Source organism: Trichechus manatus, unplaced genomic scaffold, assembly GCF_000243295.1.
Source record: "Trichechus manatus latirostris isolate Lorelei unplaced genomic scaffold, TriManLat1.0 scaffold00038, whole genome shotgun sequence".
NCBI classification, from domain to species: Eukaryota; Metazoa; Chordata; class Mammalia; order Sirenia; family Trichechidae; genus Trichechus; species Trichechus manatus.
The window spans coordinates 6,156,973-6,170,369 of record NW_004443974.1 but is presented as its reverse complement, the minus strand read 5'-3'; the positions used below and the strand labels follow the sequence as shown (position 1 = coordinate 6,170,369).

At 47.6% G+C, this 13,397-nt stretch overlaps 1 protein-coding gene across 2 annotated transcripts in view; it reads right to left on the bottom strand.

The window, feature by feature from the left end:
* Positions 1-1,319: 1,319 nt before the first annotated feature.
* The window catches only part of MORN5 (MORN repeat containing 5), a 36,861-nt gene continuing 24,783 nt past the window's right edge, over positions 1,320-13,397 (bottom strand). The window contains exon 4 of one of the 2 annotated variants that reach the window (XM_012555401.1): positions 1,320-1,405. Coding sequence is in view for 1 of the 2 variants with exons in the window: in XM_004375623.1 (XP_004375680.1) it covers positions 1,359-1,405 (47 nt within the window). In the remaining variant the exon portion in view is untranslated. The remainder of the gene's footprint in view (positions 1,406-13,397) is intronic. The other variant, XM_004375623.1, reaches the window with a different exon arrangement.

The following is a 13,397-nucleotide window of genomic DNA, read 5'->3' as shown; positions in this document are numbered from 1 at the left end:
CTGTTTCCAAAACAGTTTGGAAACCACTGATGGAGCCCAACCCTCTCATTCTACCAAGGTGACTTGCAGGCTCAGAGGAGAGACGATTCCCCCAGGACCCCTCCATGGCGCAGCTGAGAGTGGGCTCAGGCTTCCCTCTGGCTCCTGGCCCTGCCCTGACATGACATCTTCTGGGTCCCTTATTTGAGGCCCAGTTTCCTCGCCCTGCAGCCTGCCCATGTCTGACTCACTCTCCCGCCTCCACTGGGCAGCTCTGGTGAGCCGGGGGACAAAGCACCCGGGGCAGCAGGATCCAGCCAGCAACCTCTGAGGATGCTTGTGGCCCGAGTGTGGCCCTGGAACATGTCACCATTTCCTCTCCTGGTTCTCAGCTGACAAGTGTGATATCTGGGGGTGATTCAGAGGAATGATTACTGTGTGCACAGCTAGCAAATTATTCTTTAAAGCAAACATATTGAGCACCTGTTAAGTACCAGCTCTTTGACTTGGATTGTCTCATTCAATCCACACAGCAGCCTATTAAACAAACGTAATGCTATTGTTTTAAGCATCATTATACCCATTTTACAGGTGAGAAATTGAGACTCAGAGAAGTGAAGTGACTTGCCCAAGATTACATGATACCTATGGTTGAACTGGGATTTGAAACCAGGCATGTATGATACCAAGCCATGTTCTTTCTATGGCAGTGCACTGATTGTGTGTTAGGGTATGAGGCTCAAATAGGAGAGCTGCCGAGAGGGAGAGGCAGTCTTGGGGAATTCTTAGGCCTATAGCAAGGAACCAGCTGGGAGTCCAGGCACAGTCATCAGGTCCTGCTGCCCTGTGAGACCAAGATTGGTAAGGCAGGCAACTGGATGTAGTAAAAAACAGATAGGCTGTGTCCTCAGAGGGACTTGGATTCAAGTGCAGTATGACCTTGGGGAGATCAATCAATCAATCAACCAATTTCTCTGAACCTCAGATTCCCCATCTGTAAAAAGTGATGCTAAGCCCTCCCTTGTGAGGAGCAGAGATAATGCACACACAGTGCCTGCACATGTCAGTTGCTCATGAAATTACCTATATCTATAAGGTGATGGTTCCCAACGTTTCATAGACATAAATCTCTGGAAGTGCAGATCCCCAGGTGATTCTGATGCGGTTTAAATGAGGATCCCCACTCTGAGAAACATTTTTCCAAGGAGAGTACACTTGGGGCTACTGACTACAGAAAACCTTTATTTCTGAGTCAAAAGGCACTAAAAAGAAGGACAGCCTGCTCCCTGGGGCCAGCCAGTCGCAGTGGTGCAGATGGAAATGCCTGGTGGAAGTGGCTGCAGAGCTCACAGCTTGGGCCTGTGACCCATAGTCTCATTCTAGCCCTTCCGACAGGTCCGGATGATCCACTCATGCTCGTCATCATCTGCAAGGGAAGAGGAAGAGCCTGTCATGCCTGGTGCTCTCTGGGGCCTTCCCTGCCCTGGGAGCCCCTGGGTGGGGTCTCGGGACTGGGGTATATGCCAGCATGGGGTGATGGCTTTGGTGACCAGTTTGTTTAGCTCTGTGTTGGGAAGGAACAGACCTTTCACTAAAACCAAACCCCTTAGTTGCCAGTAAGTGTCTAATCTAGGGGAAACAACTCAGAATAGTAGTTTGTAGATGCGGCAGATGGGGGGTAAGCATGAGGTCAACTGGCCACCCTGAGCAGGACTGTCCCTGACAGATGGTCAGAGAGCAGCCCCAACTTGGGCACTTGTCTGTTCTGACATACCACAAACAGCACCCCGAACAGTCTTGCGGGGTAGTGCCATGAGACAGAGCTTTCAGATTTTAGCTTGCTTTCTGGGCTCTCCATTTTGGAGAGCCTCCTTCAAAGAACTCGTGGTCTCCCCAGGGCGGGGGGCTGATACCCTCTATTTACTCAGATCCTTTCAGTGGGGAATGGAGAAGAAGAGCAGCAGGAACTGGTGTTCCGTGAAAGCCCTAAACACACTCATTGCACTTAATTTATTCCTCATGACCAGCTGACAAGCAGCAGTCACTCCCACCATTTTACAGATGAAAAAACAGAGTCTCAGAGAGGTTGCTTGTCCACAGCCACAGGGTTAGTATGTGGGCGAGCCCAGGATTGTCTGGCTACAAAACCCAAGCTGTTTTTTAAACCTCAAATCCAGAGCTGAGTGCGTCACACTCTTCAGTCCATAGCACACCATCTCTCTGCACAAGGCCCCTCTGCGGATTTATTTTTATTTTTTCCCTTTAGCCCCTCAAACCCACACCCAGCCCCTCCCCCACCACCATAGGGACCCACTCTAATGGTGGGATATATATCCTTAAAATACACGTAGCTCTGTAAAATATGTACTGTTGTTTTGTGTGTGAATGTGTTTTTAATTTTCATAAATGGCATTGTGCTGTGAATTTCATTGTGTCTTTTTTTCATTCAACACTACATTTTCAAGATCTATTCCTGCCCTGCATGTACATCTAGTTCTTTGCTTCTTACTGCTCCTTAATATTCTATGAAGGGGCTTCTGTCATATTGTACTATCCATCTTCCCAGTAGTAGGTACCTAGGTTGCCTCTAAATTCCTGCTGTCATGAATAATTCTGGGATACATGTTCTTGTGCACATCCCTTCATGGATACGAGGGAAAATTTCACGGAGTCATATACACACACTTCATTCACCAGTACTACCAGCTAAGCCCATGCATGTGCTTTTCTCTGTACCACACCTGCCTATCTGCCTGCCTGCCTTCCCTGCCTGCCCACCCTGGGGATGCGAAGAGAGCTAGCTCAAACCCCTGCCCACAAGCAGCATTCCCCAGCTCTTGCCGCCTCTTCTTACCCCGCCCCTAGCCCAAGGCTTCCAGCCCAAGAGATGTCTTGGACTACCCACACAAATGGCAGAAGCTAGAGAACAAGGACATTCCCCAAGACAGGAAATTCAGAGGGCCAATACAAAGCCCATCCTCTGAATCAGATGCCCTTGATCAGGGGCTCCTTCCTCTTCTGTGAAAGGCTGGGTGTGGCTGGCACCAGACCCAGCATCAGGAGATGGATGCTTGTTGACAACCTACTGTGTGCTTGGTGCTTTGCAAACACTGAATCTTGTCAATCTTTGCAAAAGGCCAGTGGGTAGAGGATATTACCCCAATTTTACAGAGGGGAGGAGCCGTGTCCTGTGTCCCTGCGGATGTTATTCAAACCAAGGCTCATCAGGCTCTACGGCCTGACCCTTCCCACCTCAGGGAAGATGTGGTGCCAGGTGCAGAGGCTCCCCCATAGAAAACCTCCCCTTCCCCCTACTCTTTCTTTATATGTCACCTAAGGAAAAAAGCCTCGCTGCCTGGCCTCTGAGGACTGCCCTAACCAGCCAGTGGGCCTCAGTTTCCCCTGTGGAGGCTGCCTGAGAATCTCCATGTGGCTGCGGAACCCTGGGTGGGGAGGTGACTGTGGGGAGAGTGGCGCTGGTGTGTCAGCACACAAGGAGTTAAGTGCTGGTGAAGCCCACTTTTGCCACACTGTGAGCAGCCTGGTTGATAATTACAGTTCTGAAGTCTCCAGGCTATTCGAATCAGTGCAGCTGCAACCTCTTCAGTGGTAACCCCTGAAACCAGACAAACTGGGGTTATTGTGCTGAACCAGTCTTCAGGCCCCTCCCTGATTGTTACAAATTGACAGCAATGGACTTAACAGCCCTCTTCACTACCCCTTTCACTCTACCTGGCTGCACAGCCACCAATTTGAATCACAGAAGCCTCCCCTCCCTGCAGCTGCTCACTACCCCTCCCTCCACCTCCCCTGTGCGTAGGGCCTCCCCTGGCCCTGCCAAGCCAGGGTGAGGCTGCTGAGGCAGATTTCATCAATATTTAAAATGGAATTAAACCTGCAGCTTTGATTAATGCCTCCCAGATCCCGGGAGTTGTGATTACTATTTTGCAAATTGCGATTGTTGGAATATGTTAATATGATTGTCTGAGAACATCTTCACCTTCTCAGATGATTTTCCCCCTTTTTGGCAGGAGGGGAAGGGGAAAGGGGAGGAGAAAAAGATGGGGAAAAAACACCCTACAAACTCTTTAATCAATTGTAAATTATTACCCTTGCACAATTACTGGTGGTACAGAGGGGAAAGGGAAATCTTCTTGGTTTGCATCATTTATCTTTAGAAGTTTTTGGTCCCCTTTGGCCCAGTAATTCCACTCTGGGACACTATCCTAAGGGGATTGTCCATTTGAGAACTATTTCCAATCAAGAAAACAGAAAATAACCTACATTTCTAAAAACAAGGGAATGATTAATTTGTTTTATATTCATTCACACTTAACAAATAATTTGTCAACACTGACAACGTGTCAGGCATCATACTAAGTTCAGGAGGAAATGATAAGCCACGTGAAGGGGTATTTAGTAGCTGTTGAAAATAATGGTTATGAAGTCTGTATAACAACACAGGGGAAATGTTTTTGATATGATAATATGCCAAAAAAACAAAAGGGAGGGAGTAGAGGCAGGGTCTAAAATTACAAAGACAGTATAATCTGTGTAAAAACTGTGCACAGAAGAAAAGTGAAAGATAATAAATTGAAATATGAACAATGATCAGCTCTGAGCAGTGGGACTAAGCAGGTGCTTGCTTCTGCTTTTTGGTATTTCCCAGATCTTATTTCATTGATGCATACTGACAATAGAAAAAATTAAAATAATTATTGGATTTTTTCTACCTCCTAATTTAATGCTTTGGCAATTTTATGCATTTTATTAATTGAAGTAAAATATTTCTAGGTTTCTAGAAACACCAACAGGGTTCTTGAACTTAAAAAAAATAAAAAGACCCAGCAGAAAAATATTGCTAAAAATGGACGAAAATCAGAGAGTAGGAAAATAGACAAATCGCCCTGTGTAAGAATTCCGAATAATTTATATAGATACTTTGCCTTCAAGAAGTTGGAGCATAACTCCCCACTCCTTAAGTATGGGCTAAGACAGTGACTTCTTTCCCAAAAGTACGTTGTGGAAAGGAGGAAAAAGAAAGTAACTTTACAGTAGAGAAATAGGACAAGCACTACCTCAGTCAGGTGATCTAGGTCAACATCAACCATGATAAATCATGTTGATAGTATGTATCCTTGATATGATGTGATGAGAATGTCATTTTACCTCTGGGGTCTTCCTCCCCAAAACATAGCCCCAGTAGATCATGAGAAAAACATTGGACAAATCCCACCTGAGGGACATCCTACAAAATACCTGACCAAAAAACTCCTTGCTGTCGAGTCGATTCTGACTCATAGCGACCATATAGGACAGAGTAGAACTGCCCCATAGGGTTTCCAAGGAGCGACTGGTGGATCCGAACTGCTGACCTTTTGGTTAGCAGCTGAGCTCTTAACAACTGCACCACCAGGGCTCCAAAAATACCTGACCAGTACTCTTCAAAACTGTCATCAAAAATAAGAAAAGTCTAAGAAACTGTCACAGCCAACAGTAGTCTAAGGAGACATGGTAACTCAGTGTAATGTGGCATGCTGGATGTGTTCCTGGAGCAGAAAATGGGCATTAGGCAAAGGCTGAGGATATCTGAATAAAGTATAGACTTTTGTTAATAATAATGGTCAATATTGGTTCATTAATTGTGACAAATGTGCCACACTTATGTAAGTTGTTAATAACGGGGAAACTAGCTGTGGAGTATATTAGGAACTTTGTACTGTCTTCACAATAATTCTGTAAATCCAAAGCGGTTCTAAAATAAAAAAGTTCATCTTAAAAAATGTCTGAAAATCCAGTGTGCTCCCTAAAAGGTGAGGTTATTATGTTCTCCAAGGAGTAGAAGCTTCCTTCACACTCCAACCACCCAGACTAAAGGCGTTCACTCCTTTTTCTTTCTCATGACACCCTAGCATTTATTACAATTTATGAAACTACACTTATTTGCATATTTTCTTGTTTAAAGGTCTTTATCCCCCACTAGACTGTAAGCTTGCTTGATGCAGGGACCACATCTGCTTTATCGGCCACTGGACCTGGCACACAGTAGATAACCCAATAACTGCTTTGCCAGATAAAGTCTAGAATAAGCCTGTTGCGTTCTGACTTGCCTCAGTTGCCATTAACAAACATTCCCTGAGCACCCACTTCTTGGCATCCAGTCTTAACTTAAATGTCACTTCCTCAGTGACCCTAATCTAACTGCCTCCACTCCCAGTCATTCTACCTCATCTTTATTTCATTTTCTTCATAGCATATATCACTCTGAAATTTTCTTGTTTATTTATGTGTTGCCTTAGATAATATTTGTCTCCCCCATCCAGACCGTAAGCACCAATGAGACCAAGAGCCTTGTCTGCTTGTTCACTGTTGTATTCCCAGTGCTTTAAAGAGTGTCTGGCACATAGTGCTCAGTTGATATCTTTTGACTGAATGAATGAATCAACAAGCCCAATCCTGTACCGGGCACTGTGCCCAGTGCTGGGGGACAGAGAGAACTGAGATCCAGCAGCAAATCTTGCCCAAAGGCACTCTTCAGTTTTAGGCCTGTCTGCCACCAGGGCACGAAGATTTCTTTATTCTGGTCTGAAGCTTCAGAAATGTCCTTGCTGCCTCCTGCATCCCTACCTCCCCACCACCCAATGAACCTCACCAACCACTAGAAGAACTAGATTCCGTAGAGTGAAGGAAAGGAACTTGCTGTAAGAGAAACCCCACATCTGACCGTGGATTCCCCTGCTGAAAAAAACCTTCCCTAAAAGGCTCCCAGCTCCTTAGCTTGGAATTCAGGGTGCCAAGGATGTGCCAGCTTTCCAGGCACGTTTCCCTTCTCCACTCACCTACACTAAATAATGCGCAGCCACCCTGATACATGGCAGTTGCCACATGAGCACGCTCATGAGTGCCTGTGTGCTTTCCTCGGAGGGGAACACCCTTTTAGGACCTGATTCAGGTGCAGAACCTCTCAAAGCTCAAGAGAGGCCCAGGGCACTTTGCATTTCTGGGACTTCGTGTATATTAACAAATAAGAAGAGGCTTAAATAAGATGATTAAAAATTGCAGTATATTTTAAACATTTATTGTTGCTAGTTGCCATCAGGTCAATTCCGTAGCATTTACTTTTGACAAATTGCTTTTAATACAAATGACCAAACATAATGTAAGTGAACTCCAGGATTTCTTTAAAAAATATATAAATTCCCAGTGCACTAAAGGCAACGTGGTCAGGAAAGGGGGTGCAAATTTAGAGTTGTCTGACGAACATGGTCTTCTTTCAGTTCTGTCTCAAGAGCACATGCACAGTGCAAACTTGAGGCCCCTTGTGAATGTGTGTGGCCTGAGCCCAGCGCCCTCCTGGCCGTCTTCCCACCCCACGGGTCCTGCCTCAGTGTCAGGCTTCCCTGCCCCAGGCCGAGGTCGGTGCCCTCCCACCACGCTCCACAGCCTGTGCGTTTCCTGTTATGAAATCCATCATGGTCACCCCCACCAGCCTGGGGCAGCCAGGTCCAAGTCACTTCTGGTTTTCAGGGCTCGACACAGATCCAGCATTTTACAAAGTATCTAAAAAATATTTGCTGAATGGATGAATAAAGAAATATAAATCTGGGGACATAAAAGTAATAGGTTTACTCTCAGGGATTTGGGCAAAAGGGGAAGAGTTTCTTCCCCACCCTTGGTAAACGGAGCTCCTGGGAGGGCGAAGTAGGCATGCCAAGTGCAGGTTCAAGGCCTCCGGCTGCTGTTTCCTTCTTGCCTTAAGGCCATAGATTGGGCAGCCCCACAGCATGGAGAAAAGCTCAAAGCCCTGGCTGGCCTGGGGCCTGCTCACAGTGGGGGTAGAGAGGGGCAGGCCTGCACAGGCCACAGCTATGCCCAAGTCACTGCGGGTGTCATCAGTGCTGGGGAAGAAGAGATTCTGAACATCTCAGAAAAGCTGCAAGGAAATATTAGTTCCCCAGACGGTTAGCAGGGAGGCAGTACGGCTTTGGCACTCTGCTGCCTCTGCTCTGAGACCTTGGGCAAGTAGTCTCACAGCTCTCTGGGCCTCATTTTCTCATCTACGAACATGCCTGCCTTGAAGGTTTGCTGTGAGGATGAAATGAGATTGTTCCTGAAAAGTGCTTAGCGGAGGGCTTGGTGCGCAGGAAATACCCAAATAAATGGTGGCCAGAAGACCAAAAGAAAAGCCAGAAGTTGTCTTCGCAAGGTGGGAATTCAGGGCACTCTCGGCAGCACAGTGTAGACTGGAAGGCGTTTTGGAAACAGTCAGACCTGGGTTCGATGCTATGCCCTGTTACCAACTTACTGGGTGGTTTTGGACAAGTTACTCCTGCCTCTGAGCTGGGCTCCTCGTCTGTTTAGTGGGGTTAACCACGCCTCCTGCCAAGGAGCCTTGGTGGTGCAACAATTAAGCAATCAGCTGCTAACTGAAAGGTTGGCAGTTTATACCCACCCAGTGGCTCTGCTGGAGAAAGACCTGGCAATCTTCTTCCATAAAGATTACAACCCAGAAAACCCTAAGTTGTTGTTGTTAAGTGCCATCGAGTCGGTTCCGACTCATAGCGACCCTCTGTACAACAGAATGAAACACTGCCCGGTCCTACACCATCCTCACAGTCGTTATGCTTGAGCTCATTGTTGCAGCCACTGTGTCAGTCCATCTTGTTGAGGGTCCTCGTCTCTTTCACTGACCCTCTACTTTACCAAGTAATGATGTCCTTCTCCAGGGACTGATCCCTTGTGATAACATGGCAAGTATGTGAGACGAAGTCTCGCCTTACTTGTCTCTAAGGAGCATAACTTGAGTCAGGCGCACCTAAGTTCTTAAAGTGACATCCTCTATGGGGCAGTTCTACTCTGTCACATGCAGTCACTATGAGTTAGAAATTGACTCGACAGCACCTAACAACAACCTGCCAAAGGCAGAGTGAGGGTTAGCTAGGATGAATGGTGCTTGGTAGGCGCCGGGAAGTGGAGCTCCTTCATCATCTTCACAGGTCTTTAGTTCCCAACTGGATGCCTGCAATGGAGCATTTTAAGGGACTAACTCAGGGCTGCTCTGGGACTTATGGTTCCCTGCTTGGGTGGAGGGGGAGCAAGAGGGAGGAAGAGGTCTTTACACAAGGATCAGCATCATAACGATCAAGATCCACAGCTTAGATAATGATTGTTCAAAGTGAAGTGGGCAGGCTGGGGCAGGTGAGCCCAGGGAGGGCAAGTGGGCAGATTTGGGTCACTGGGCACCCACAAGTAGAGCTCTGCCACCTTTTGGGATGCCTTTGGGCGGAGCACACCTGTGGTCACCAGCGCTATGCAACTCCCACCCTGTGTGACTTGGGGGAGGGGGGTTGGGAGTGCAGACTGGGAAAGGGAGGAGATCCAGATGAAACAGCCATCTGGCCCTGGGAGAGAGGAGGGAGGCTCACATGGATAGAGCACCCAGAGAGATGCGATTGTCCCCATTTTGAGATGAGAAGACCAAGGCCTACAGGAGTGAAATGATTATCCCCACTTCATTCCACCAGGGCAGAGGAGATGCCGAAGTCACTCTCAGTGAGGCAACAAGTGTATGCACAGGCACAGATGTGTGTGTTTCCTTCCAATTGGGTGAATGTGTGTGAGAATCTAAATAAGTGTGAGTGTTAAGGTATGCAAATGTGAATACGTGTATGCCTGTGAGTGTGTAAGGGGCTATGTCTGAAAGTGGTAATAACTGAGTGTGCATATGGTGTGAGTGATACATGTGAATACTCAAAGAGTGTGCAATGCATGGTATGTTACTGTGTGAATGTAGCTGTGTTTGAGCACGTGAGTACCTGGATCAGAGTGTGTGCATGCTACGCAGAGGTAGGAGGCATTTCCAACCTGTACAGACAGCCCAATGCTCATCCAAAGTGTCAGGCTGGCAGAGAGGACAGGAGCTGAACCAGGCTCTGGGGGAAGGAGGTTTCTGTTGTGAGGGGCTGCCCTTTCTTCCTGGGGCCACTGGGGTCAAGGCCTTAGGTGGCTCCTTTGTGAACTGTGGCTCCAAGCTGGGATGGGAAATGCACGGTAAACCAGGCTCCCCATACTGTGGGCAGGTACCCACCACACAGCCTGTCCCACCCTCTGTGCAAATGCAGGGCTGCGTGAGCTGGTGGGGCAGGGCCATGTGAGCTGGTGGGGCAGGGCTAGGGCCCTGAGTGGAGCCAGTGCCCACAGTGAGGGCGGCAATGCCCCAGCATCCCTGTCATAACTCTTGACAAGAAAGAGGTTTTGAACTTTGCTGGCAGTGGTGGTGGTGGCCAGAAGCCAAGACCACGGCATTGCCAATATTGACTGAGGGGTCACTGCCCAGACAGAGCCTGACGCAGGGCAGGAGGGGAGGGTTTGGGGCTGCTCTTGCTTTTCCCTGTAAAGGAGCATCTTCTGGGCTGGGCGGGGCAAAGTCGGGGTGATTTAGGCCTGGATGCTTTACCCAATAGGGACTAGAAGCTCAGGGCCCAGCACCCACAAGCTTTTCAAGGCCTACTAAAACGTAAGAGGCTTAGAAGAAACAATCGACTTGAAAATGTAAAAAAGGAAAATGGCAAAACTGAAATTAATAAATGTTGTAATTAATGCCTTCACACTTAATTAATTATTAAATTTAGAAATCAAAACAATCTTGTTACACTTGAAATCAATTTGTAAGCTAGATTTCCTCATTTTGCAAGAACTCTCCAGCATGCACAGGACTCTTAAGAAATCACAGCCAGTTGTTGAAGAGTTGTAGCCAAATAATTTACCAAGCAGAAGTATAAAACTCCTTTTGAAGTTTTAACAGCAAAAAATTTATGTGTAATGTAGGAGTGTGGTTATGTTTTGTTTGAATATCTTTGACATGGTTGGGGTGGGGCCTCAAGAGTTAGGTTTAGGGCTGGATTAGGGCTATCACTGGGGAGGGGTGAGTTGGGACAAGGAGTATGGCTGCCTTGTGTTAGGAAGCACTTCCTGTGCCAAGCACCATGCCTGCACTTTGCATGTCTCATCTCATGTGGTCCTCGTCAACATCTCTGCAGCATGCACAGCTGGTTGTTTTAAGAGGGCATTTTAGGTTCTGCAGTTGGTGGGTAAGAGGAAAAGCACCCATAGCCACAACGACCCTTGGAAATCTCTTAGGAAGGCCCTGTTCTGGAAAAGGACATCTCATTAAGCCATACAGCCAGTTTTCTGACATTGCTGGAACAGAGAGCTATTCTTGCTGTTGAGGTCAGATGCATAGCTGGCTTGTGCTTACGGGCCACACTGATCAAAAAAGACATATCCTTAAATACTAGAATCCTCCTTTGTGTGGCAAGATGCTCACAAGACAGAAGGCACACAGGGGCTGAGACCAACTGATTCACATCTCCACACACTCACTGCAGGGCAAGTATGTGCTGCGTGGAGGTAGATGCAAAATCACTGGCACTATTCAGATTGTTCTTCTTGCTTCCCTACTCCCCACTTTTATTTTTCAAGCTCCTATAATTGAATTTGCATTCTGTAAACAAGTCCATGATACCTAGCCACTGTACTGAGATGGCTCAAAGAAGTGAAGTGCCTAGCCCAAGGTCGGCCTCTCATAGCCTTTGCTCTGAACCTCTGCTCCCTTCTGCCCCTGCTCTCTGCTGCATGTAGGTGATGGACTCCAGCCACAGAAGCAGAAGCTGTGTCCTCTGGATGCTTCCAAGAGGCTGCTATGGGGGGTGAGGGACTGGCAGCTGGGAGCTCTGTTGTCCATTTGGCATATGCTGAGGGCTGAATTAAGGAAGTGCAGTGTGGACAGCAGAAGGGATGTTATGGAAGAATCTGTAGACCTTAGTGATGATAGTCTAGAACTCATTTAATCCTCACAGCCATCTAGCAAGATGGATGTTATTATCCCCATTTCATGGGAATAGAGAGGCTCAGAGAGGTGAAGTCATCTACCCAAGCTTACTCAGCTAGTCAGTGGGCAGGGTCACACCCAGCTCTGTCTCCAGGGCTGCAGTCCTTCAAAAACCTTTCTGCAACTGAAATGTATTTACTCCTCACTGTTTGAAGGATTGAGGCTAAGCTCCCTAACCCAGCATTCAAAGCTCTCTCCAGCCCTCACTGGCTCCCTCTGTCTTGAATGCTTAGCTCAGATCCACTCCTACACAGTCATCAAAGCTCAGCCCGTCCATCACTGCCTGTGGGAGGCCTCCCTTGATGCCTTCCCCACATTCTAACACACAAGAATCTCAGGTGTTCCATCTTGAGTACTCCAAGCTCCTGCATCCTGTGCCTTTGCCCATGCTGTTCCTTCCCTTCCATGCAGCAATCCACCTCTAGTTCTTTAAGGCCCAGCCAAATACCACCTTTTCCAGAACATCATCTCAACTGTACTTGAGACATGCTTACTCTCTTCTCTGTACTCCCCCTGCACTGTGCTTCTGACACCGGTGAAGCAGGGTCACCCCTGTTTTTTTGGGAAAGAAGCTCATATTTGATATTTTCATTGAAACATCAACATAAACACCATAGGGGATATAGGATTTTGTTAAACTTCCTTCCATATACTTATTTTATGGTTTACGTTTTTGTTAATCTGAACTACATTTTGAGAGTGGGAGGTATACTACAGTCTTCCGAGCAGGTATATTACAGTCTTTCGAGTACTTAGGCTCCCTCCAGGTCCTCAGCTTCGGTTGAGAGAACCACCATCCCAGAGCCTGTGGCTGTCTGTTTATGCAGCTGCTTCCCCTGGCCCCCACACTGGTTTGGGAGGGTAGGGTCTGAGTCTGGCCCCCAAGTGAGACCCTGGTATCCACAGGGGCCCAGTGAAGGCCTGTGTTCTGGAGGAGTCTTAGGAGGCTCGAGGCTGTAGGTGGAGAAGAAATGAGGATGTTGGGGAACAACAGAACTCCCAAGGGCGGGGCCCAGAGATCAGGGAACCGCAGGCCTTTGATGTTTGAGATCAGCATCAAAGCAGATGGGAGGAGGCCACAGGGCAGTTTGCCAAGGGGACACTGACTCCTCCCTTTGGGATGTGGAATTAAGGAGGTCCCTGCCTCTCAACTTTTTACCCCGGAGGCACCCTTCCATTTTCCATGTGTAAAATCATCACAATTGTGATGCTAACACGCATGAAGTACTCCTCACTGGCCAGGCCCTGTGCTCACTGGGTCCCCTGCATGGTCTTAGTTAATGATCACAACCCTTTGAGGGAGGTACTATTACTACCCCCATTTTTCACATGAGGAAACTGAAGCTCAGAGAGGTTAAGAGACTAGCTCAAGGTCACACAATTGGTAAATGGCAGAGCTGGGGTCTGATCCTAGCTTTGTCTGACTCTAAAACCAGGGCTGGTAACCACGTCTTTCTCTCCTGGACCTGAGGTTGAGCAGGGGTTTCAGCCAACTGTCCTGAGTTCCAGAGCTTGGACTGGCTAGAGC